This window comes from Phacochoerus africanus, chromosome 12, assembly GCF_016906955.1.
Source record: "Phacochoerus africanus isolate WHEZ1 chromosome 12, ROS_Pafr_v1, whole genome shotgun sequence".
Taxonomy (NCBI): domain Eukaryota; kingdom Metazoa; phylum Chordata; class Mammalia; order Artiodactyla; family Suidae; genus Phacochoerus; species Phacochoerus africanus.
Window position 1 is genome coordinate 46,081,097 of NC_062555.1, and position 26,046 is coordinate 46,107,142.

Genomic DNA, 26,046 nt, shown 5'->3' on the forward strand with positions numbered 1-26,046 from the left:
TACTTTTGGAGGGGACAAAACAGACTTCCCACATCTAGGTGGAATATAGGTAGTACGGGAAGAAACTATGGCCCCTATAGGGGAAGAAGCCCAGCTCCAGCTGTCAAGGGGTGGCTGCTTGGGGGTTGGGGGGGGTGGTCAGGGCTTGATTGCAAGATACTCCCTCCTTCATCCCATCTGCACGTTCTTCCTGGAGACAGCCAAGCAAACATCCCTGCGGGGGTGCATGCAGGCTGGAACAAATGGGCTCTGTGGACAGCTACTTTGCATCTCACCCCTCTCTGGCAGAGTGGACTCTTGGAAACCATATTATTGTGATCATCGTTTTCATGTGCACTTGAGATCAAATTGACATTTGAAAATCTGGCTTCCAGGCAACAAAGGTAAAACTGCAAGGGAAATGCTTGGCCCAAAAAAAGTCTTATTGGAAACAGCAAGTTGTACATCAAAACAAAGAACTTTCTGGAGTTCCCAAAGTGTGCAGCGGTTTAAGAATTCAACAGCAGGAGTTCCCGTCATGGCTCAGTGGTTAATGGGTCCAACTAGGAACCATGAAGTTGCAGGTTCCATCTCTGGCCTTGCTCAGCGGGATAAGGATCCGGTGTGGCCGTGAGCTGTGGTGTAGGTTGCAGACACGGCTCAGATCCTGAGTTGCTGTGGCTATGGTGTAGGCCGGCGGCTGTGGCGCCAATTTGACCCCTAGCCTGGGAACGTCCATATGCTGGGGGAGCGGCCCAAGAAATGGCAAAAAGAAAAAAAAAAAAGAATTCGATGGCAGTACCTTGGGTCACTGAGGAAGTGTGGTTTGATCCCCAGTCCGGTGCAGTGGGTTAAGGATCCAATGTTACCACAGCTGCAGCTCGGGTGGCAGCTGCGGCTAGGATTCAGTTCCTGGCCCTGGGACCTCCATATGTCGTGGGTGCGGCCGTAAAAAGAAAAAAAAGAAAAAACAAAAATAAACAAAAAACCCCAAAGAACCTTCTCACAATTTCAAATTGGGGTGTGCTTCCTTTCAGCAGAGACCAGATTATAAGTGAGGGGGCTAAGACCCCCCTTACTTGTGTCCCCTGCAGGGCTCAGCCCTGTTCTTTGCCCAGAGAAAGTCTCCCTAAGGCTTCAACTCACTTGCTTTCGCCCTCGGGGCGGCATTCCGGGAGGCCCAGATGCTGGTATCAAGCAATCTTGCCTTCTAAAGGCATTGCAGACCTACAAAAAAAAATCCAGCCAGGCCGTCTAGAAAACACTGCTTTTGTACTGAGTTACACCACTGAAACTTGCTATCAAGGAAATATCAGTTGGCTCTGGTCTGTCAGATAGTGGAGGAACTTCAGAGCTGACAGAAATCAGCGCACCGCTTTCAGGTCCCAATGGCGTTGTGACATGGCACACATCTGGCAGGACACAGCACACATCCAGGAGAAACTGTGCCAAGGGTGTGGATGCACAGGCTGACCCTTGACAGGAGCCACCTCTCCAAGGCTGGGCAAACCCCCAGTAGGTCTGGCACATTCCTGTAGGCAGCCTTCTTCTTTTTTTTTAGGGCCAAACTTGTGGCATATGGAAGTTCCCTGACCAGGAAATTAGGGGTTGAATAGGAGCTGCAGCCGCCAGCCTACATCACAGCCACGGCAAAGCCAGGTCCAAGCTGCATCTACGACCTACACTGCAGCTCACAGCAACACTGGATCCTTAACCCAATGAGTAAGGTCAGGGCAAATCTGCATCATCATGGATACTAATTGGGTTCTTAACCTGCTGAGCCACACGGGAACTCCCGAGGCAGCCTTCTTGATAGGTTTCAGGTCATTTTTCAGATCTCAAGGCAAACACAAGGGGCATAGTGATGATCAGAAGACCAGGCGCCAGCATTGCCCATGTGACACCGCCCCCCAGCCCCGCCCCTGTAAGCACACCTGCATATCAGTCTATCTAAGAGTGGCTTGCAAGAGGATCTGCAAGGCTGCAGCTGGAACGGCCCCATCCATCTTCCATTAGGTGCTCCAAGCCCCCGCAACCCCCATAACCAGTAGCCTTGCTGCCTGAAGCAGGAATTACCCAAGTGGGCTGATGTTAGTTTCAGGATGCGAACATTCTGTCCTGGCTACACCCAGACTTGACAGCCTCACTGCTCAACTCAGAAGGAAGTGGGCGGTGGAGGCCCTCAGAATCCTCCCGGCTTCTCTTATGTGGATGCTCTGTCTGGGGATCCATCCTCAGGCACAACCCATAGCTTCCCAGGTGGACAACTCTGAGTCCCAGGGCACAGGTCCCAGCCCTGACCTCCCTGGGCTGCTCTCCTGACCACCTCTCATTCCCACACACCCCTGACTGCCTTTTGGCAAACATCCCCAGATCTTGCCATGAGAGCTCAGTTTATTCAAAAAGAATGTTCTTCTCCAAATGGATTGGTGAACTGGAGCTCAATTCATCTAGACTATTGAGATTTTTCATGAAAATCATCTAAACTTGTGTGCCCTGACAGTGGTATTGAGCCAGGGGCAGGTCCTGGCTGGTTGGGCTTGGTCTGAGATAGTATGAAAGCAGGTTCAGGGTCATGGAAGAAGCCTTGGGGCCGAAGCTCCATTAGCTTCTGGGTAAATTCACCTTGGCCCTTAATTAGAGAACTGACTCTTAGGGACACTGTGTTTCCTCTGCAGTGGGACAGTCTGGAGCAGAACGATATAAGGAAGAAATAAGCATGGCAGCCAGAAAGGCCTGAATTCAAACATCAGATGTCTCTTTACTCGCTTTGTGATCTTGAGCATGAAGTCACCTAACCTTCCTCTGCTTCTCAAAAAAAAAAAAAAAAAAAAAGAGAGAGGTGGCAATGCATCTTTCATGGGTGTGCCTTGAGAATTACAGGGAGGGCGTGTTTTCTGTACAAGCGTTTAATACTATTCCCTCCGTGAATGATGGATCAGACTCCCATTCAACAGTTTTCATTGAAATTTGGTATATGTGATTGAAGTACACCTTCTACAAAGGCAAGCTGGTTATTAATAGGCCTGGAGAATGCAAGCAGATATTCAGAGGTAGCATAAATGTATAAAATCAAGATGCAAAATAGAACTGCACTATAGCCTGAACCCGCAGCCAAGAATTATTTTCCTACCATAATGTACTGAAGGGATAAAACACAATCCAGGTGTTCCTGATGTGGTGAGGGATCTGACAGTCTCTTGAGGATGATGGGTTTGGGCTCGGATCCGGTGTTGCTATGGCTGTGGTGTAGGCCAGCAGCTGCAGCTCCAACTTGACCCCTAGCCTGGGAACTTCCATCTGCTGCAGGTGCGGCCCAAAACTGAAAAGAAAAAAAAAAACCCCTGGAGGAGTTCCCGTCGTGGCGCAGTGGTTAACGAATCCGACTAGGAACCATGAGGTTGAGGGTTCGGTCCCTGCCCTTGCTCAGTGGGTTAACGATCCGGCGTTGCCGTGAGCTGTGGTGTAGGTTGCAGACGCGGCTCGGATCCCGCGTTGCTGCGGCTGTGGTGTAGGCCGGGGGCTACAGCTCCGATACAACCCCTAGCCTGGGAACCGCCATATGTCGCGGGAGCGGCCAAGAAATAGCAACAACAACAACAACAACAAAGACAAAAAAAAAGAAAAAAAAAAACCTGCAATACAGACGGCAATGGCTAATTACAGCAGCAAGAGAGAGGAGCATGCCATTTGCAAAACTCTCAGGTATTCTTTGCCTTCTCGTGCTTGTAGGTTCTTCTCCAAGTTCTAGCCCAACCCCTAAAACCCATCGCAGTCCCAGTTGAGAAGCAGAGCCTTGACAATACTTAAGGCAAAATACTGCATTTATTCAGTTGATTTGACCCGTCGTGTTGGACAAACGTATGGTTTTCATTTGCATGATGTAAAAACATACTTTAAGTAGGAATACTAACATATTTTACAGTGTTAAATATACATATATATAAGAAAGATTCATGGAGGCATTTGATATAAAACATACACAGTATGCCCTTTTAATATACAAATGCTGGAGAGAGAACAGAGTCGTAAGAATTCTCAGAGGAGCATCATGAAGAAGTTATAAAGGTTTCCATTTCTCGTAAAGGTCACATTCTCATCCTTTGGGATGTACAGAAATTATGTGGTTTAACACAGTTTTATCTACATTCAAAACGTCACGTTTTAAATGTTTGAAGCATAGCGTGTACAGTACACAATGTTTCCATAGGAACATAATAGAACCTGTCACTAGTGGTCTGTTGTTGGATGGCACCCAAGAAGTCAGTTGCCATTTTTTAAGACACTAGTTCAGCTTATTGCTACAATATTCAAGTTGTTCTGAATATAAAGACTTTCATTTCAATTGGAATTTACTGACAAAGGCTCAAAGACGTAGTACGATGTACACCAATATACACAAGACTATTCTGAGTTCAGTGAAGTTCCCATTCTTCAATGAGAACCAGGAATAGTCACTTTAGGCTAATACAGGATCCCCGTGATGGGCATTTTTTTTTTTAGAATTTTGAACAAAGTGCACAGTGAATGGAACTGGTCCCCAGAAGTTCTTGATCCTTCCATGAACTCTCGACTTCCTTTGAGTTGGATGTACCCCCTGAGAAATGAGAACTTTTCCGCCCTGTGGGTCCCGGGGCAGCTTCACAAATCAAACACACAGGAACAGTGAGGAGTCACATTCATGCGTCATGGGAGCCCAGCCAAGAAATGCACAATCCACTGGACAGCACCCCAGTTCAGACTCAGCAGAGCCGGCTTCCCAGAGTTCAGTAAATGCTGAGTCATACTTTAGGGCCCACAACTCCATCCATCAGCCATATTCCAGTGTCGGTGGGCCCCGGACAAGGTTGAAATAGCCAGCCAGGGCCCCCAGGTCTATGTAGAGAGAACGCTGTCTCTTCAGCATCTCCGATTCCTCAGTGCTTCCTGTGCACGAAGTATCTGAAAAGGGAAAACATTGCAAAAATGAACGAAATGACCAGGGGACACATTCAATGGGTTAAGAACTCAACTAGTAAGTATCCTTGAGGATGTGGGTTTGATCCCTGGCCCTGCTCAGTGGGTTAAGGATCCAGCGTTTTGGTGAGCTATGGTGTAGGATGTAGATACAGCTCGGATCCCCTGTGGTTGCAGCTGTGGTGCAGGCTGGCGGCTGCTGCTCTGACTCAACCCCAAGCCCAGGAACTTCCATATGCCCAGGTGCAGCCCTAAAAAGGAAAAAAAAACCCTAACCAAACAAACAAAAAAATACCACTTTGGCCCTAAGGAAACAGCATTCAAGCACTGATTGAACACCACAGGCCAGTGTATGTGATCCAACGTAGATAAAAGATACAAAAATTCCAAAAAAGAGTCAACAACCGCAAGAAATTGGCTGGAGATCCTGGCCCATTTTCCAGCCTCCCGGATGATTCTCTTGAAATTCGGAAAAGACGGAGGAGACACAGAGAAATGCAAAACAAGCCTGACTTGTGGGCTTGGACCCACAAGGAGTCAGAATGCCATAGATTTTCATAAGAAAAACAGCACCCCCCCTCGCATAGGGGGGGTGCATAGTCAATGCTCCCAAAACACAGAGGGACTCTCCTAAATGGGAAAGCTTCAGAGCTGGCAAAGAGATTTTAAGCAGAGGAAGACTGAAATGCAAGTTGACTTCCAAGTCAGTATTTTACCAGTGCCCTGATGTTTCTCACCAAGGCCTGGAAGCATGCAGTGGCTTACCAAAACTGCATTAAACAGAACCCTGCTCTTTGCCAACAACAAAACCATCACACTTGATCTGTTTTTAAAGGCAAATGCTATTCTCTGTTGCAAAAAAAAAAAAAAAGAAGAAAAGAAAAGCAGAGGCAATTCTCAAGGACAGTATCACCTCCGTGTGCACTAGAAACCTATGATGTTTTGCTGGTAAATTAGCCAAATTGTTTAAAAATAGGTTTTCACTCACATCCTTGCTGAAATTTCTCAAACAACTTATGGCATCAAGAAATCGCTTCATTTCCCCTCATCCCCAAGCACTTTCGCGAGCTCCTTTAGAAACTGGATGGAGACAGACAAAGGGAGGCGAGGGCCCTCTACACGGCAGGGCGTCCATACCCGAGATGTTCTCGGGAAGTTCCAACTCCTTCCGGCTCAGCAGCCGCTTCCGCTCAAAGAGGGCAGAGTCCAGACTCTGACAGCGGGGCTGGTCCTCCCTGGGCGGGTTCAAGGCTTCATGTTTCAGTAGGTCTGCTGCCCGGGGCCGGTGGTTGGGGTTCCTCTCCAGGGCGGCCCCTATCAGCTCCCTCATGCCTGGACTGCAATCTTCAGCTATATCTTCTAAAGGAGGCGCTTGCTTGTGGATCTACGAACAAACCAGCTCTGTTAGTATCCATGGTAAGAAAATATATCCTCAACAGGACAAGTATTCTTTTCCAAGACCCAGAAAGTCTTTTGTTTACCACTACATGCCCTAAAGCAAATAGAATTCACACCCTTAAAAAATGTTTCCTTTGATTTCCTAAGCATACTAAGTTAAACCCACCATCTTTGGGGTTAAAGCAATCAAAGATACATGCTAGGTTTGGATAAAAAGTGGCAGCTTTATGGCGTTTACGTTGTGGCTCAGCAGGTTAAGTTGTCTGGCATAGTGTCCTCAAGGATGCCGGTTCGATCCCTGACCTCACTCAGTGGGTTAAGGAACCAGCATTGCTGAAAGCCATGGTGTAGGCCACAGGTGCAACTCCGATCTGGTGTTGCTGTGGCTGTGGTGTGGGCCGCAGCTATAGCACCAGTTTGACACCTAGCCCTGAGAGCTTCTATGTGCTGCAGGTGTGGCCGTTAAAAAAAAAAAAAAAAAAAGTGACAGCTTTAGGGGAGTTCCCTGGAGGTCTAACGGATAGGATTCAGGGCTTTCACCATTGTGGCCTGGGTTCACTCTCTAGTGACAGCTTTAGGGGAGTTCCCTGGTGGTGTAATGGATAGGATTCAAGGCTTTCACCACTGTGGCCTGGGTTCAATCTCAAGTCATAGCCAAAAGAAAAGTGACAGCTTTACATCGGAGCAGTGGCCAAAGATGCCTGTGCAGTAATGGGGATGTATCAGCTTCTGGATCTCTATTAGATCTACAATCTAACATCTTTTTAAGTGTTCAAAGACCATATACAACATCCTTCGCTCAAAGATTTATGCTACTCTGAGGCTTTGCAGCGGCATCTCGTATAATGGAATAGCATATCATTCCTGCCCAGTGCACATTTTGGTAAGTTCCCACTGAAATAAACGACGCCTCCTTGGCAGGAATGGGCCATTCCTCCACGTGGGAGGAAATTTCCGCTTCCTCTCATGGGTCTTACGTCACCATCATCCCCCCACAGGTGTGTTATCACAGGAGAGCAGCTCCCCCGAGCAGGTGGGACCCCCCCCCAACACACACAAACTCGCCCTCCACCTTCCCCCCTTATGGCCCCCACTTACTATGTATAGGTAGGAGGGGTAGGCGGAACGGGGGTAGCGCTTCACCCAGGGCGGGGTGCCCGTCTGCATGTGGATGAGCGTGGCCCCCAGGCTGTAGATGTCGGCTTTGGTCGAATGGCCCCTGCACAGGATCACCTCCGGGCTCATGTAAATCTGAAAGAGGAGCAGGACACGTCAGTCTGACTCTCCTCCTCTGTCTGGGTACCATTTCCCTGATCCAGTTCTGGAAGCTCACCCACCTCCCCCATCTTCACTGCATACTGCATCCCTTTCAAACAGCCCCTCTGCCCTGGTCCCTTCAGCAAAGAAGCACAGACCCTGGGGAACCAGGCAGCGCTGGCCCAGTTTCCCCCCTGCAGCCTCAGAACACCGTTTCCCACCAACTGAACAGCAGGCAGCAAAGCGTCCTCGACTGAGAACACACCTGGGCCTCCCATGTATCGAAGTTCTACAAAGCACAGGCTGATGCTGAATGTTTTTATTAAAACACCAATTCCTGGATTTCCCCTTGTGGCTCAGAAGATTAAGGATCCAACTAGTATCCGTGAGGATGCAGATTTGATCCCTGGCCTCACTCAGTGGGTTCAGGATCTGGCAATGGCGGAGCTGCGGTGTAGGTCTCGGATGCAGCTCAGATCTGGTGTTGCTCTGGCTGTGGTGGGGACCAGCAGCTACAGCTCGGATTCAACCCCTAGCCTGGGAACTTTGATATGCCGCAGGTGCATCACGGGAATGGGGGGCGGGGGGGAATTCTTGCCTGATTTAAATGGCCACTACAAATACACGTCCTCATTTCACGTTTGTCATTAAATGCCAGGCCGCTAATTATCTGCAATAATCAGAGGCAGCAGAAGTCCACAGGCTATGACCACTGACTGGGCAGGAAAGAAGAGCTGAAAGTGTAATGTTGGAAAAATGATCCTAACTGGTCATCTCTTGGTCATTGCAGCTTATTTCTACCCACCAAGGAACTCAGTGACGAAACCCTAAAGTCATGCCATATGCTTGAGAAGCGGATGCTGGAAAAGGAGGGCTAATTTTAGAAAGCCGTGTATATGTCTAAAAGTTAAAAAAAAAAAAAAAAAAGAGAGAGAGAAAAAAAGAGCAAACACTGGGGACCCATGATCCGTCTTTACAGCCGGGACAGACATAGAGCAGTTACTACCCTAATGGTCAATATTTTGCTAAAGCTAGAGATGTTTTTATGCTGTCATTTGAATATGGAGTTCCCAGAATACATTTTAAAGTAAATAAAGAAGGAACTGGCTTACAAAAACTAGGGAAATTGCCCAGTTTCCCCCCCTATTAACTTGGCTCAAGTACTTCCTACAACACACTTCCTGGCGGGCTTTCTCTCTCTCTCTCTCTCTCTCTCTCTCTCTCTCTCTCTCTCTCTCTCTCTCTCTCTCTCTGTCTCTCCGTCTGTCTCTGTCTCTCTATCTCAGCAAACAGGCTTAAACCAAGTTCCTTGTCTGCAAACTTGCCCTAAAGCAAAGACAGAGCATTTGGATCCTGCAGGACTTTGGTGCTAAATAAAATCACCAAGTTTAGCAAAATACATGCAGTGGGCGGGACAACTGTTAACAGAGGTGCCTTCCCCCGCCACCCCCCCTTGCTGACTCTCCTAAGCAAGGATTAGGCGAAGTGCTGTGCCTGGTGTCGCCCACAGCAGCTATGCCCTTGGGGCACTGGAGGGGCTGGGTGATGGCACATTGCTGTCCACCTGGTGGCCTGGCTGCTGCCCCTTGGACAGATTCCCTGCTGCCCAAGGTCCCGTGGCTCACAGTTCCTGTCTCCTCAAGCTCTATGGGGGGTGTGGGGTTCAAGGCCACTTCAGGCTGGCCGCGGCCAGGAAACAGGCTTGGGCGGACCCCAGCCAGTCTCTCTTGGGGGTTGTGCACCCTCAGACATGGGCACCAGAGCAAAGGAGCCTAGAGGTCGAGGTCAAGGGCTTCACCTCTCCACACATTAATTACAAAGACTGTGTGTGTGTGTGTGTGTGTGTGTCCCCAGGCATATGATGACATGTGAACTTACATAAGAACTTCACAAAAAGAACCATATGCTCTTTAGATTCTAATTCGTTATTCACATTCATTATTTCTTCTTTCTCTGTATCAGGTAATTCAAAACAACAGCATAAAGATACCCCGGATTAACCCAGCATGTGTACTATGTGTCTACAAGGTTCATGTTCTGAGTGTGAATGCTGCTGGGGGCCAGTGTCTGTATTTGTGAGCTCTGCTGGTGGGGGGCAGAGGGAGGTGCCAGAAAGCCAGGTGAGCAAGTTCAACTGGGAAACAAATCTGCACACTTGACCTTGACTAATTATATCTTCTTGGCTCTTTAAGGAGAGGAGTCAAAACAAGCTTGCCGAGAGCCTTGGTGCCTTCACACTTACACTCATCATCACCCCTCATTCTCACACTTCAATCAAGAGAGCTAAACAGACGCATATATAACTAGGAAGAGCAGAGCCAGTTTAATACTTCACAGAAAGCAAGTTACATTTGGTGAAAAGACCCTCAATCCTCTCCGGTAGACGCCCTGTCACTATCTCAAACCCAAAAACACCCTTTCTGCGAAAAATCCCAGAAAGGAGACGTCTCTCTTTCTCCAGCTATTGCAAAACCTTCAACTGGATCACGCTGCCGGGAAGAGAAAGGTATTTTCCATCTTTGGTACCATAAATAGTTTGTTTCTCAAACTGGCTCCAGGAAAAAGGGTAGAATGTCACATATCTGAATGTCTGTCGACTGCCAAAATATGCTGAAGTATTTTCCCAAAAAACCATGTCGTAAGCATTAAGTCTTATTAGACTGTGTGCTTTGGTAAAGTGTTCCTAAGATCTGGGGACTAGCACATTCTTTAAAAAACCAAAACCAAAAAAAAAAAAAAGAAAGAAAGGAAAAAAAGAAAAAGGCTAGAGTTTTCTCTTCTGAATATTATTCAGTTCAAAGAATAAAACTTTGAAACTCTCAGGAATCCTCTCCCTTGGAGTTCCCTGGTGGCCTAGTGGTTGAAGACCCGACATTGTCACTGTTGCGGCAAGGATTCGATCCCTAGCCAGAGAATTTCCTCATGATGTGGCCAAAAAAAAAAAAGGAAAATCCTCTCCCAAGTACTTTGGAGAATAAGTTCAATAATTGCAGCAAAAAACAAAGATTTCTTTTGCTGCCTAAAAGAGTCTTTGCTTTGAGAAAGTTAAGGCTTATAGAACCTTGGTTTGAAATGCAGACAACTTTTTTTTGCACTGTAATTGAGCCCAGGGCAAGACATTATTTACTAGCTAAACTAAAGGTTATCATTTGGTTGGACTCATGTGTTAATCTTTTTTTGTTTGTTTTTTGTTTTTTAGGGCTGCACCCACGGCATATGGAAGTTCCCAGGGTAGGTGACAAATAGGAGCTATAGCCACTGGCCTGTGCCACAGCCACAGACACTCGGGTTCCAAGCCACGTCTTCGACCTATACCACAGCTCACGGCAACGCCAGAGCCTTAATCCACTGATCGAGGCCAGGGATCGAACCCACATTCTCATGGATCCTAGTTGGTATCATTAACCCCTGAGCTGCGAAGGGAACTCCCTCAGGTGGTAATCTTGAGGCAAAGGTGCAGCCAACTGCTCTCCCTCCATTTCCTGAGGGCATTTTCGACAGGGACAAGGGCTTCGGGGCTTGGGAGGCTGGGACAGGCCAGCATCCTGTGGTCATGGAGATGGGTCAGGAAGGCAGCCCCTTCCCAGATGCACCTTACGCCCATTATAACCTACAGTGAACTAAAACCGTGAGTCATTAACAACGCAGGTAAATGTAAAAGGATGGAGTCCTTTCTGGCCTTGTTGTGTGGCTCATCACTGGGACCCACAGCAGATGCTCAAAAGACACTCACTACAGGAATCAACTATTTTTTTGGTCTTTTTAGGGCTGCACCCGTGGCATACGGAGGTTCCCAGGCTAGGGGTCTAATTGGAGCTGTAGCTGCTGGCCTATACCACAGCCCCAGCAATGTGGGATCCAAGCTGTGTCTGCGACCTACACCTCAGCTGGATCCTTAACCCACTGAGTGAGGCCAGGGATGGAACCCTCCACCTCAGATTCGCTTCCATTGCGCCACAATGGGAACTCCCAGAATCGACTACTCAGCCTAATAATGTGAATATTAAATATATTACTTGAAAGCCAACGACTACATTTCTCTGAATCCCATTTAGATTCAGGAAAGTTTTATTTTTGTTGTTTTGGCTACACAAATGAGTTAAATATCACAGCAAATTTATATTTTCAAATAGGTGAGGTTTATTTTACGATTCCTAGGATGAAAGAGAGGCCTGACATGTTGATGGTTCTCAATAAATGTTCTTAAATGACCATGACTATTATGCCTGTAACTGAACCAAAACAGTAACATTAGTTCTACTAAAAACACATATATTAGTTATATATAAAAAGCTGCATGGAGTTCCGTCATGGCTCAGCAGTAACGAACTCAACTAGTATCCATGAGGACATGGGTTCGATCCCTGGCTTTGCTCAGTGGGTTAAGGATCTGGCATCGCCATGAATGGTGGGGTAAGTCCATGTCTTGGCTCAGATCTGGCGTTGCTGTGGCTGTGGTGTAGGCTGACAGCTGCAGCCCCCCTTCAACCCCTAGCCTGGGTACCTCCATATGCTATGGGGGCAGCCCTAAAAAAAAATAAAATAAAATGGGAATAATAGTATCTGCCTATGATAATGATACTGGGAAGAGTAAATAATCTAATTCATTAAAATAAGTATATAGCACAGACGAATGCTCATTAAATATGTTGCAATGATAACGATGATTTGACGCAATGGTTTTCCTCCCCGTCTTTGTCCTTTCTGAAGCCATAGCTAGAACACTTAATTTTCACTCGTTTTTTTTTTTTATTTTTTATTTATTTAACTTTTTTTTCTTTTTTGGCCGCCCTGCAGCATATGGAGTTCCCGGGCCAGGGATCAGATCCAAGCCACAGTTGCGACCTACAGCAACACTGGATTCTTAACCCACTGTGCTGGGCTGCAGATCGAACCCATGCACTAGCACTACAGAGACGCTGCCAATCCTGTTGTGCCACAGTTGGAACTCCTCATTTTTACTTTTAATAAGATCTTGCCCATTGCTGTGTGAACATAATTACCTCTGTACCTCGGAGGTCCTTCGGAAAATAAATCTCTTCGGTCATTTGGACACTTAGACCAAAATCCACCAAGACAGCTTTTGTGGACATGAAAACAATGTTGCTAGCTATAAAGAGAGAAACGATGTTAGTGAAAAAATTCTTTATACTTCCATAACTAAAATGAAAATGTTATTTAAAATGAGTTCCAAATAAAGATACCTTGAAATGCTTCCCCTACTCACATAGGTGTATTAATATTCAAAAGAGAAGGATGAATCTGGGGAGAGTTTAGACAAAAATCACTTAGGAGGAGTTCCCGTTGTGGCTCAGTGGTTAACCAACCCGACTAGTATCCATGAGGATGCGGGTTCGATCCTTGGCCTCTCTCAGTGGGTTAAGGTTCCAGCATCACCATGGCTGTGGCATAGGCCGCAGCTCTGATTCGACCCCAGCCCGGGAACTTCCATATGCCGCAGGTGTAGCTATAAAAAGAAAAAAAACAAAATGGATTTCAGGAGCCCAGGGCAGCAGGAGAAGAGTGCTCCAGGGGGCTGTCCCTCCTGCCACTGAAGACCCTCAGACTGATGGGAGGAGTCCCTTTGCCTGTGGTCTAGCTCTAGTCTCTAAACCAAAAAGGGACACATCCAAAGATAACTCACGTTTAATATCATGATGAATCACTTTCTTCGAGTGTAGAAAATCAAGTCCCTTGAGAACGTGCTTTGTCACCCAAATAATCTCAAATTCTCTCATGGGTCCACAGCTCTCTAGTTTCTCCAGAACGGACCCTCCCTCGCCCGCTTCCATGAAGAGATGGACAGTTTCGCCCCAGAGAACTGCGCCATATAACTCAGCGATGTTCTCGTGCCGGAAGCAAGCCTGGATTTCCACGTCGGATGGCTTAAATTGGTCTACTGGGATCTAGAAAACAAAAACACAAGGAAGATCCTAAACAACTCCAGGATAATGGAAAAAACACACAATACAGGTCAACCCACAAGTCAGAAGGCAAATAAATGCCCTCAAGGATACTTTGATGTGTTATGAAATCATGCTGCTGGGAGTCCCCACTGTAGCTCAGTGAGTTAAGAACCCGACTAGTATCCATGATGATGTGGGTTTGATCCCTGGCCTCACTCAGTGGGTTAAAGAGCCGGTGTTGCTGTGGCTGTGGTGTAGGCCTGCAGCCACAGCTCTAACTCCATCTCTAGTTTGGGAACCTCCATATGCCACAGGTGCAGCCCTGAAAAGCAAAAAAAAAAAAAGAAAGAAAGAAAGAAAGAAATTGTGCTGCTGAGTTAAGATAATGTTTACTCTCAAGTAAAGAATGATTAAAAAAAAAAAAAAGATCCGCCTTTACATTATATACTCTTAAAGTAAAAAAATAATAATAATTCAAAATAAAGTAAAAAAAATAACGAAACACTACTTTCATTAGGAGTATAGACATCCAACCAGATAACTCTGCATGATTGAATCAAAAGAGGAATTTCCTGCAGTTCCCATTGTGGCTCAGCAGAAATGAATTTGACCAGCATCCATGAGGACGAAGTTTCAATCCCTGGCCTCACCTTGTTCAGTGGGTTAAGGATCCGGCGTTGCTGTGAGCTGTGGTGTAGGCTGCAGACATGGCTCGCATCTGGCGTTGCTGCGGCTGTGGCATAGGCCAGTGACTATAGTTCCGATTCAACCCCTAGCCTGAGAACCTCTATATGCTGTGGGTGTGGCTTCTAAAAAGACAAAAGACTAAAAAAAAAAAAAAAGATAGAGAGAGAGATTTCCCATCTATTATAAATGTAATTTCTTTTTTTTTTGTCTTTTTGCCATTTCTAGGGCCACTTCCACAGCATATGGAGGTTCCCAGGCCAGGGGTCCAATCGGAGCTGTAGCCCCCGGCCTACACCACAGCCACAGCAATGCCAGATCAGAGCTGTGTCTGCAACCTACACCATAGCTCACGGCAATGCCGGATCCTTAACCCAATGAGCAAGGCCAGGGACAGAACCCGCAACCCCATGGTTCCTAGCTGGATTCGTTAACCACTGCACCACAACGGCAACTCCCCTATACATGTAATTTCTACAGCACCTAGATTTGAGGTCATATTTTCAATATTCCTTGTCATGAAATAATATAATGTCTCTAGTCTCACCATTCATGTTCCAACAATGCATACAATCACGCAACCATATATTCTACAATAAATCAGAACTGATTAATAAAGAAGTGTCTCTTTCAGTGCACAGATGGAATGTCTCCAAAATATTGTGTCAGACTGAAAAAAGCAAGAAGCAGAAGTACATATACTAAGTTCCCATTTGCAAAAAAAAATTTCAACTACACATACACATGTCCATAGAAATTTTCTGGAAAGACATGTAAGAACCCATTAATAGCATTTGCCTCAAGGAAAAGGACCTCATTCTTTAGCCCAAAGAATGGGCTAAAACCTTTTGAACCCATTTGAGTGTCTTAATTATATGTTTCTTTTTTAAGAAAAAATATAGCTTAAAAATTAAATATTGCAGTGTCTATCCCCGGCTTAGTTCAGTGGGTTAAAAGATCCGGTGTTGTTGCAGCTGTGGTGTGGGTTACAACTGTGGCTCAGATTCAGTCTCTGGCCTGGGAACTTCCATAGGCCATGGGTACAGCCATAAAATTAAAAAAAAAAAAAATTAAATGTAAATACTGTAAAGAAAACAAACCCACAAAACTATTTTCCAGTGCCTTCTGTAATGGAACTGAAAAACAGGACCCTTTCGTTCTAAGAGCTTGATAAAATATCTCCAGATTTTTTAATATTGAACATATCTCCTTCTAAATGCAACATTCAAATAACTTACTATATTACATCTTTTTCCTTTTAATACAGATGCTCTAACCAACCTTTATGAAGGAACAAATGAGGCCAATATATTACTGATCTTTCAATGATGATAAGAGACTGAAACGATACTGTTTTCTAGTTTGTTTTTTGTAAAATCAAAAATGAGTTTATTGCACTTAAAAAAAAAAAACTTGAAAATAAAACAGACATACATAAAATATGTGCAAAGCTGGGAGCCCCTGTCATGGCTCAGGAGAAACGAATCTGATGAGCATCCATGAGGACAAAGGTTCAATCCCTGGCCTTGCTCAGTGGCTTAAGGATCCAGCATTGCCGTGAGCTGTGGCGTAGGTTGCAGATGTGGTTTGGATCTGCCGTTGTTATGGCTGTGGTGTAGGCAGGCAGCTACAGCTCCGATTTGACCCTTAGCCTGGGAACCTCCATGTGCTATGGGTGCGGCTATAAAAAGACCAAAAAAAGAAAAAAAAAAGTGCAAAGCTGGTTAAGTATCAAACTCAATGAATTCTCAGCTAAACACACGCTGGTAACCACCATCTGGATCAGGAACCAGACCTCCACAAGCACCCTAGAAACCCCCTGCTAACCTCTGCCTGTCACTGCATCTTATGGGCACCCACTAACCTCACTTCCAGTAGCACCGGTTTGTTCAGCCTTTTTTGACCTTTATCTAAGTAAAATCTTGTTTTGTGTCCAACTCTTTTCGCTTACCCATATATAGATTTATCTGCCTTATGACGGTTTTAAATCGTTTCTTTTCTTCCCTGAATAGCATCCCAGTGTGTAGCTATATCACATGTCAGCATCTGGAAACTTTCCAGTTGGGTGCTATTGCAAATACGTTGCTATGAACATTCCAGCACATGGCACATAGGTGACCGCACATGCATGCCTACTGAGCGTGCACCCACCCACAGGAGCAGAACTGCTGGGTCATAGGGCGTGTGCATGTTCATTATGGTAGAGCCTGCCAAAAAGTTTTCCAAAGCAGGGTGCTTCAGCAATGATTATTTAATAAAAATTGGGGCCTTTTCAATAACTTGTCAATTTTAATTTCAATTCAGTTCTTTAATCTGTAGTCCCGAGAAAGCTTTGCCGCCTTCTCAGCATCTGCTTCCCTGCCTGGCCCCCTCCCCAGTGTGTGGGCTCGAAAGAGCAGTAGATAGATTTGCTCTTGCAGAACAGCTCCCCTCCCCCACCTTCCCACAAGGAGGATGAGGTTACACAAACTGGTGCTAAATACGTTAGTCCTTTCTTTTTTATCAGAGCAAACTGACTCAAAGCAACCATACACTTAAGTAGACTCGGGACTGAATGGCCCCAGGTAGCAAGCAAATCTATAAAACACAGATGCGGAATTCTCTTGGGGCGCAGCCAGTTAAGGATCTGGCATTGCCACGGCAGCAGCTCTGGTCACTGCTGTGGCACTGGATTGACCCCGGGCCTGGGAACTTTCACACGCCACAGGAGAAAAATAATAATTAAAAAAAAAACAAAAACAAAAAACCCTGGCGTTCCCATTGTGGTTCAGAGTTAAGAACTGGACTGGTATCCATGAGGATGTCAGTTTGAACCCTGGCCTCACTCTGTGGGTTAAGGGTCCAGCCCTGCCTCAAGATGCAGCGCAGGTCTCGGATGCAGCTCAGATCCAGTGTTGCTGTGGCTGTGGGGTAGGCCTGTGGCTGTGGCTCCCATTCAACCCCTGGCCTGGGAACCTCCATATGCCCCTGAGTGAGGCCTTAAAAAGACTAACTAAATAAGTAACTCCTAAAAAGGATGCTTTTTTGGGCAGAGCATCCTTAGATCAGATCCAAAGGTAGCCAGCTTTGAGTAAAACAAGTAAAGAAATACACAAAAGCCACAATGCCAGACACGAAGGGCACACAGTCAGGTTGATGAAGTACGTACCAATTTACACGCCATTCTTTTCTTAGTCTTGATATCTTGTGCTAAGTACACTTTTCCAAATGCCCCCCGAGGAATGAAGTCGGAGCCGATATTCCTGTAAGTCAGCTTCCAGGGGACGAGGAGAACATCAGAGTCTATCTGATAGCGCCCGTTCTGGGGAGTGATTACCTACAACCGAATAAAAATGCAGAAGGGTGAGAACTGCAGCAAAGTTCTTTTTCTGGCCACATAAGACCACATTCCTACATGGGGCATTCGAAATTAATGTCACCCTGTGTGTAACAGTGGACAGAGGCTTTACTTAGAGCCCCAGCAAGACAGAGAAAGCTGTCCGGTCAGACCCGATCAAATTTCTATCCACTTTTGAGTAATTCTTTGCCAAAGAGAACTTTAAAAATGATTTATCTAAGGCAGCATGACCACTGTGACCAAAAGGCTGAAAAGAAAGACTGCATCAATGTCAACTGGGCATGCGTGCAAGTTGACTTGTTTCCAATTGAAATGTGCTAACCTGTTGGTCCACATAACTATTACTCACAGATGATGCATACAGAGAGTGTGGAAATTAACTGATGGTCACGGAGGATTCTGGAAAACAATGTGTTATGTCAGCCTCCTGAGTTGACACGCTGCATAAATAAAGTCAGGGCAGAAGTATTTCTCATCTACTCATTTAATATTTAGTTAGTGCATGACACATGCCAGGCACTGTATTTGGTGATGGGGAGGCAGCTAAGAACAAGAGACAGACAACCCTTGACCTCTAAGGGTTCAGGAGTCAGCACACATTTCCAACAAGAGGTCTCAAAAGCAGCCCGCTCAAAAATTAAGAGAACTAAATGTCCTTTGACAGAGGCACAGATCAAGAAGATGTGGTACAGGAGTTTCCATCTTGGTGCAGTGGTTAACGAATCCAACTAGGAACCATGAGGTTGTGGGTTCGATCCCTGGCCTTGCTCAGTGGGTTAAGGATCCGGCGTTGCCGTGAGCTGTGGTGTAGGTCACAGACGCGGCTCAGATCCCGAGTTGCTGTGGCTCTGGCATAGGCCAGTGGCTACAGCTCCAATTCGACCCCTAGCCTGGGAACCTCCGTATGCCGTGGGAAGAGGCCCTAGAAAAGGCAAAAAGACAAAAAAAAAAAGATGTGGTACATATATACAATGGAATAGTACTCAGCCATAAAAAAGAATGAAAATAATGCCATCTGCAGCCACATGGATGGACCTAGAGAGAGGCTCATACTAGGTGAAGGAAGTCAGAAAGAGGAAGACAAATATATATCACTTACATGTGGAATCTTTAAAAAATGATACAAATGAATTTATCTACTAAACAGAAATAAAAGTTAATGGTTACCAAAAGGAAAAAGTCAAGGAGAAATAAATTAGTTCACGATTAACGGATAACACACTCCTCTATATAAAATAGATAACCAATAAGAACCAACTGCACAGCACTCAATATTTTGAAGTAACCTATAAGGGAAAAGAATCTGAAAAAGAATATATATATTACACACACACACACGCACACATATATGTGCCATACACTTGAAACTAACACAATATGGTACATCAACTATACTTCAATAAAAATAAATAGATAAATATAACAATTTTAAAAAGTTAAGAGAGAGATATCCTGATAGCAGTGGGGGTGACAAGGGTAGGTGCCCTTGTCAAAACTCCACAAATCTTGGACATTAATGATATGGGTATAAAATCTATCTCAATTTTTCAAAGAGGGAAAAATTAAATGGAGAAGTAATTTTACTGGATATAAAATCTATCTCAATTTTTACTGGATATAAAATCTATCTCAATTTTTTAAAGAGGGAAAAATTAAATGGAGAAGTAATTATAATTAAAATGAAAACAAATGAATAAGAATCTCTGGAGACGTGACTTGGGGCACATGCTTAACAAAAAGTGTGGGGGTGCCCTCTCAAGGGCTAGAGCCTCAAAAATATTGGTTTTACCCCCACATCATTAGTAATATTAAGACTTCACATTATGAATTCGGGAATGACAGAACTATCAAAGTGGCATGAAGTTATTTCAAGAGGGGAAGGAGCTGCAGGGGAATGTGGATCACGTGGGGAAAGAGTGGACACCTGATTCACCTCCATATGCCTGGGGGGCTCCTCACACGGGCCATGGTGACTGGAAGGGCTATTCACTCAGGACCCATTCTTGCTAATCTTGGCCACACCCCAGGAGCAGACATGCTCAGGATGAGTCAGGGGGAGAAGTAGAGAGTGACACTAATACTTAGAAACGTGAAGTCATTACCCTTAAAAACTTCTCATTTACTGAGCCTGCCCTCTGTGCAGGACCCGGGAGGAAAAATGACTCAGTAGAGACCACGGTCTCACCGAGTTTGAAATATGACCTCCTCTCTAGAAGCATGTCACCTCAAGTTACAGGAGGGTCACTTTTACAGCAGGCCGGGAACTGGACAGATTTAGTCCTCCCCATATTCAGAGGGAACCAGGCTCAGGGCCCTCGGCGGCATCACTTTATTGCCTATTCCTTTCTATTAAATACTTACAGGTCCAATTTCACTCGATTCTCCAGGAATCCACGCTGGTGCTTAACTCGCCTTCATGAAAGTTTCACTTTTTTTTTTATTTTAATTTTTTTATTGACAAATAGTTGATTTGCAATGTTATGTTAGTTCCAGGTATACAGCAAAGTGCTTTATATATATGTGTGTGTATATATAGTTATATATAAATATATAACTATATATATAAATATATATCATTATATGTAACGATATCTATTATGTTTATGTAACATATTTTATATAAATATATATCTTTACATATAGCAAGATATATATATTTATATAATATATAATTTTATATAAATACATAAATATACATATATGTAAAGAAATTAATGTATAAATATGTAACAGTATATTTATATATAAATATATTGCATGACTATACTAATATATTAATATAATATATAAATAAATGTATATATTCTTTTTCAGATTCTTTCTCATATAGGTTATTAAAAATATTGACTATAGTTCCCCATGTTCTTCAGTAGGACTTTGTTGTTTAGCTCTTTCATATAGCAGTTTGTAGCTGCTAATCCCAAACTCCTAATTTTTCCCTCCTTTCCTTTCCCCTTTGGTAACCCAAAGTCTGTTCTCTACGTCTGTGAGTCTGTTTCTGTTTTGTAAATAAGCTACTTTGTATCATATTTTAGATTCCACAAATAAGTGATGTCATCCGAAATTTGTCTTTCTCCGTCTGACCTACTTCACTTGAAAGTTTTCCTTACTCCTATCCATCCAGAATCTGCTACCATCCACCTTGACCCAGGGTCCTCTTAGTCTAGCCAAGAGGATGAAGAGTGAAGAATACCCACAATCTACCGAGGGCTAATTCTGGGCCAGGCACCATGCTGCGTCTTTCACAAAGTAACTCACTGAAGTCTCAGAACAGTCCTGTGAGGTGGGGACTCGGCATATCTCCATTTACAGACGAAGAAACTGGCTTCAAGAAGTTAGGTAACTCCCTAGGTGGTGACAGAGCCAGGACTCGAATTCGGGTCTGTCTGACCCCAAAGCTGTAGCACTTATTCTTCCAATAAGAGCCTTTGATCTTCTGGAGGCTGTAATGAAAGCTATGCATGATTGAATCCCAGTTATTATATGCCTGCATCTACACATCACTGAGCACACCCTGACCTTCTTCTCTTCAGATCAAACACTGCAAAGGTCCTTTGCCCAGTTTCACAATCCCCCTCGTTCTGGGGACCTTTCTCTGAACATCCTGCAAGTTCTCCCCGGCCACCTCTGCTGACAATCCCTGACCCTGCAGTGTAACAAGCAAGCACCAGCCAGTGCGTGTTCTGCAAAGTTCCTTCATCTTTCCCGAGCCCTAGACCTTCCCTATTTGGGTTTGAAATGTTTCTTTTTCCTCCTTCTTCTTCTTTCCAGGGGCCCAACCAAATAATCTTGTGGAAATCCGTGCTGCCCCTTCTCTTTTCAAGGTAGCAAAGCCAACTTCAAGTGCAGACCCTAGAGGGGTGCCTTCCCCAGTTCACTCTTCCTCCAGTTCACTGCCATGGATTCTAAAAAAACCCCACTAGGCCCTGGGGTAGCACTTGATAGAAGTCCACAGGGAAGTTAGAATAATTCCATAAGGGACCTGTGTGATGTGGTGCCTAGGAAATGGATGTGATCTTGGGCTGCAGGAAAAGAGGCAAGGTGGAGTTCCCGCTGTGGCTCAGCAATAACAAACCCAACTAGTATCCATGAGGATTTGGGATCCGTCCCTGCCCTTGCTCAGTGGGTTAAGGATCCATCCAGCATTGCCGTGAGCTGTGGTGTAGGCTGCAGATGTAGCTCGGATCTGGTGTTGCTGTGGCTGTGGCATAGGCCTGCAGCTGCCGCTCTGATTCGCAAAAAAAAATTTAAAAAGCAAAAATAAATAAATAAATAAATAAATGGCCCACTATCACACTAGTCCATTTCAGAGCTGAGACACGGACCCAGGCACTTTCATGCGTGGGCCTGCAGCCTCACCCACTGCTCCTTCCATATATATAAACACACACATTTTTACAGCCATGAGTTAGGACAAGGACTGAGGGGAGTCAGAGATGGATTTTAGCACTAACTCAGGAAGGACCTTCCGGGAGTTCCTGCTGTGGCACAACAGGATCAGTGGCATCTCTGCAGCACCAGGACCCTGGTTCAATCCCTGGCCCAGCACAGTGGGTTAAAGGATCCAGGGTTGCCACAACTGCGGCATAGGTCACTAGTGCAGCTCAGATCTGACCCCTCGCCAGGGAACTTCATGTGCCTCGGGTGCATCAAGAAAAAACAAAAATAAAAAGCACTGGCCCGGAGTTCCCGTCGTGGCGCAATGGTTAAGGAATCCAACTAGGAACCATGAGGTTGCGGGTTCGGTCCCTGCCCTTGCTCAGTGGGTTAACGATCCGGCGTTGCCGTGAGCTGTGGTGTAGGTTGCAGACGCGGCTCGGATCCCACGTTGCTGTGGCTCTGGCGTAGGCCGGTGGCTACAGCTCCGATTCAACCCCTAGCCTGGGAACCTCCATATGCCGTGGGAGCGGCCCAAGAAATAGCAACAACAACAACAAAAAAGACAAAAGACAAAAAAAAAAAAAGCACTGGCCCGCTACGACATGAAATGCCTCAGACCATGATGAATGCTTCATCACTGATTTCCAAGCACAGTCCAAAATGCCCCAGCAATTATTGGAGATGATGAAGGCAGTGATTCAAGCATCAGACTGAGGCCCTGACTCAAGGATCTGTAACTTTTTTTTTTTTCACCCTGAGAAGCCAGGATGACTAATCTCCTGAGGAACAGCAGCCAGCATTGGCCATCCACATCCGAGAGCAAGTTCCTTCAGCTTCCCAAATAATGACCCAAGAGGTTCAGAACCCATGTTAGGTCATTTGTCCCTAGATGAGGGTAAGAGTTGGTCTAGATCATAAGCAATCTGTGGCACTTTCATACCATGCAAACCCTGGCTTAGTCTCAAGTTTCTTCCCAGGTCCCGCTGGAAAGATGGTGGAATCTTTAAAAGACTATTTTTAGGAAAGCAGCACCGACTCCCACACACAGGCAGACCACCATTTAGCATGCGTATGCTTCAGGGTTTTTCTGCCATTCCTGGTCCTCCACCCTATCTAATGAATGCCCTGGGCGCTATGCCTGTTGGTCACCAAGTCTGTGCCTTCATCTGGCACATTCTCGGCTCTCCATGCCCTTCGTCTGGCCGATTCCAACTCAGTGATTTAGGCATCAATTAATCCCTCTTGGAAGCTTCTGACATTCTCCCTTCCTCCTACCCACCCTCATGGTTGTGTGAGGTACCCCACCTGACGGTTTCCATAGCGACCAGGGCGTAGCTCTAGTGGGAAGTACTACACTGCATATAATGACCTATTTACACTCCTCCTTCAGCAGGCAGAAGGCTACCAGGGAGCACAAACTGTGCCACACTGTCTCTCTAGCACCTGGAAAAGCCCCCCACCCCCTGCCGATGTTTGAGCTCCGTCTAGCAAGTGAACAGATGACGACTGGAAGGAAAGCATGTGGTCCGTAGGCAGATACATTTGAAGGTCAACTTTACTTTGGGACCCATCTGTTCCCAAATAGATAACTAGCTGTCACGTTGTAAAGCAGAAGAACAGAGAGCAGCAAGGCCAGAAGAAAAGAGTTTGGATAGGGTCTTAGGGGGAGGACCATGGAAAGAGGAAGGTCTTGATGCTTCCCAGGAGAACATCTCATGAGGATGAAGGAAACCAGAAGCAAACGTTGCCTCCATCCTCTTGCCTCAGATCAGCTTTGATCTGGGATGGCAAATCTCGGTTTCTATGCCATTACTGATAAAACAGAACTGTGATGGGTTACTAGCTGTCACAGGGATGTATCCAATCCTTAAGGTGACAGGAAAAGCCAACCACGGCTGGCAGAGCCATAAACCATGGGATGATCTGCCCAAGGAGGCAGGGGCTACATTCCTGGGGATTTTAAGCTTCTCTTGTTTTTCCACTCCATGTTTAAGTCTTGCTTAGGTTCATATTCTTGATCATCTTTTAAAACAAAAAGCTTCTTCAAAGTTTTAAAGACTCCTTTTATGATGTCCTGTTCTTAAATTTTCTCCTGAATATGCCTTGGTTCATGTCAAGGGCACATGCTTCTAAGGCAACATTTTACTCTTACCCTTTGCTGATAAGGTTTTCACTTTCTTTTCATGTCTTCATTTCTCCCCTTTGCTGCATTAGCTTCTCCCCACCCCCAACCTCCAAACCTTCAGGAAGCTATTGCTTTGGACTCTATCATTTTTCCAAATTCCCATCCGTACATTCCCAATTCTATGACCCATCTCTCATCAGTCTGATGCTCCAGGAAAAATAAGCTTGTCTCTATTAAAATATTATCATACTTATAAGAAAAAATAATGGGTTTATGCTGCACGTTTTCCTTTTAAATACCCATTTTAACAAATAAGTATGTTAAAAAGAGAGAAATACATAAACAATTATGTTTCAGGTTGTAGACATACATATTATGTTGAACCGGCGTTCTGCAGCAATATTTTAGCTAAGAAAATCAAGTCTCACCCTTACTTCAAATTATTACTTCCCAGGTATAAAAAGAAGTGCTCTTCTCAAAGTAAACCAACTATCAAATACAGTTTGGTATATCCAGACCAAAGCAAGTCATGCAACTATGCAAAACATAATCTTTCATTTTTTTTTTCTCCAAATGTCATTTGCAATCTGGCTGCAAACTGGGCTATAGCTGAACACAACTGGCTTCCAACACAACAATTCACTACATAGCTGACCTAAATCACTGGGCTCTTTTTTAATTGGATGAATGTGATCCACAAAGAGTGATAACAATACTACTACTAATAACAATAAAGCACTTGGACTAGACTCTTTACTTGTTCGGGACTGCCCTCCTTACATGTGCCATCTTGCCATGTAGCTGCACCAAAGAAAGGCAGGTATTTTCATCAATAAACATGTTTTGCAAGGTCCCACCCACTCGTTCGAGAATTGCTCCTTTGAAAAAGTCGGATCATCTTTAGCCAGCACCTACACTCACCTTTGACACACAAAGAGACTGACGGATTCCCAGGCACACCTGAACACATCACCTGACTTCTGTTGTGACAACTAAGTGTTGCATATTTGGCATACCTAACAAATATTCCACCTGTCACTCATGCTTTGCCAATGAAGAAGAGTGAATCTGTGGATAGCTATGTACTGCCCACAAACTCCATGTCTGCAAGAACTGAATTTAGCCAGTATTAATATTGTGACATTGCAGGATGTGACAAGAGAGGAGCACAAAAATTCAGCCTTCAAAACTATGAATTAAACAGAACACTCTGTGACATAAATTGTAGCAATATTTGCTGGATCCATCTCCGAAAGCAAAGGAAATAAAAGCAGAAATAAACAAGTGGGACCTAATTAAACTGAAAAGCTTTGACAGAGCAAAGGAAATCATTATCAAAACAAAAAGACAGTCTCCTGAATGGGAGAAAATATTTTCAAATGATATGACCAAAAAGGGGTGAATACCCAAAATATGTAAACAGCTCCTTCAAGTCAGCATCAAAAAAACAACCACCCAAGTGAAAAAGGGGCGGAAGACCTGAATAGACATTTTCCCAAAGAGGACATGCAGATGGCCAGCAGGCACATAAACAGATGCTCAACATCGCTGGATCATCAGAGAAATGCAATCAAAACCACCATGAGATATCACCTCACACCTGTCAGAATGGTCGTCATCAAAAAGAACAAAATAGGAGTTCCCGTCGTGGCGCAGTGGTTAACGAATCTGACTAGAAACCATGAGGTTGCGGGTTCGGTCCCTGCCCTTGCTCAGTGGGTTAACGATCCGGCGTTGCCATGAGCTGTGGTGTAGGTTGCAGACGCGGCTCGGATCCTGCGTTGCTATGGCTCTGGCGTAGGCCGGTGGCTACAGCTCCGTTCGAACCCTAGCCTGGGAACCTCCATGTGCCACGGGAGCGGCCCAAGAAATAGCAACAACAACAACAACAACAAATTTAAAAAAATTTAAAAAAATAAAAATAAAAATAAAAAAAATAAAAAAAGAACAAAATAACAAATGTTGGCAAAGATGTAGAGAAAAGGGGAACCCATGTATACTGTTGGTGGGAATGTGAATTAGCA

General features: G+C 45.0%; 1 protein-coding gene across 5 annotated transcripts in view; it reads right to left on the bottom strand.

The window, feature by feature from the left end:
- Window positions 1-3,944: 3,944 nt before the first annotated feature.
- The window catches only part of MAP3K8 (mitogen-activated protein kinase kinase kinase 8), a 29,719-nt gene continuing 7,617 nt past the window's right edge, over window positions 3,945-26,046 (bottom strand). For 4 of the 5 annotated variants that reach the window (XM_047754844.1, XM_047754841.1, XM_047754842.1 and 1 more), the window contains exons 3-8: window positions 17,329-17,496; window positions 13,235-13,496; window positions 12,594-12,700; window positions 7,432-7,584; window positions 6,073-6,319; window positions 3,945-4,920 (exon numbers count right to left, since the gene is read on the bottom strand). In XM_047754844.1, the coding sequence (XP_047610800.1) occupies window positions 4,790-4,920; window positions 6,073-6,319; window positions 7,432-7,584; window positions 12,594-12,700; window positions 13,235-13,496; window positions 17,329-17,496 (1,068 nt within the window). In that variant the 3' untranslated portion in view covers window positions 3,945-4,789. Of the gene's footprint in view, window positions 4,921-5,923; window positions 6,320-7,431; window positions 7,585-12,593; window positions 12,701-13,234; window positions 13,497-17,328; window positions 17,497-26,046 lie in introns of all 5 variants that reach the window. The other variant, XR_007131189.1, reaches the window with a different exon arrangement.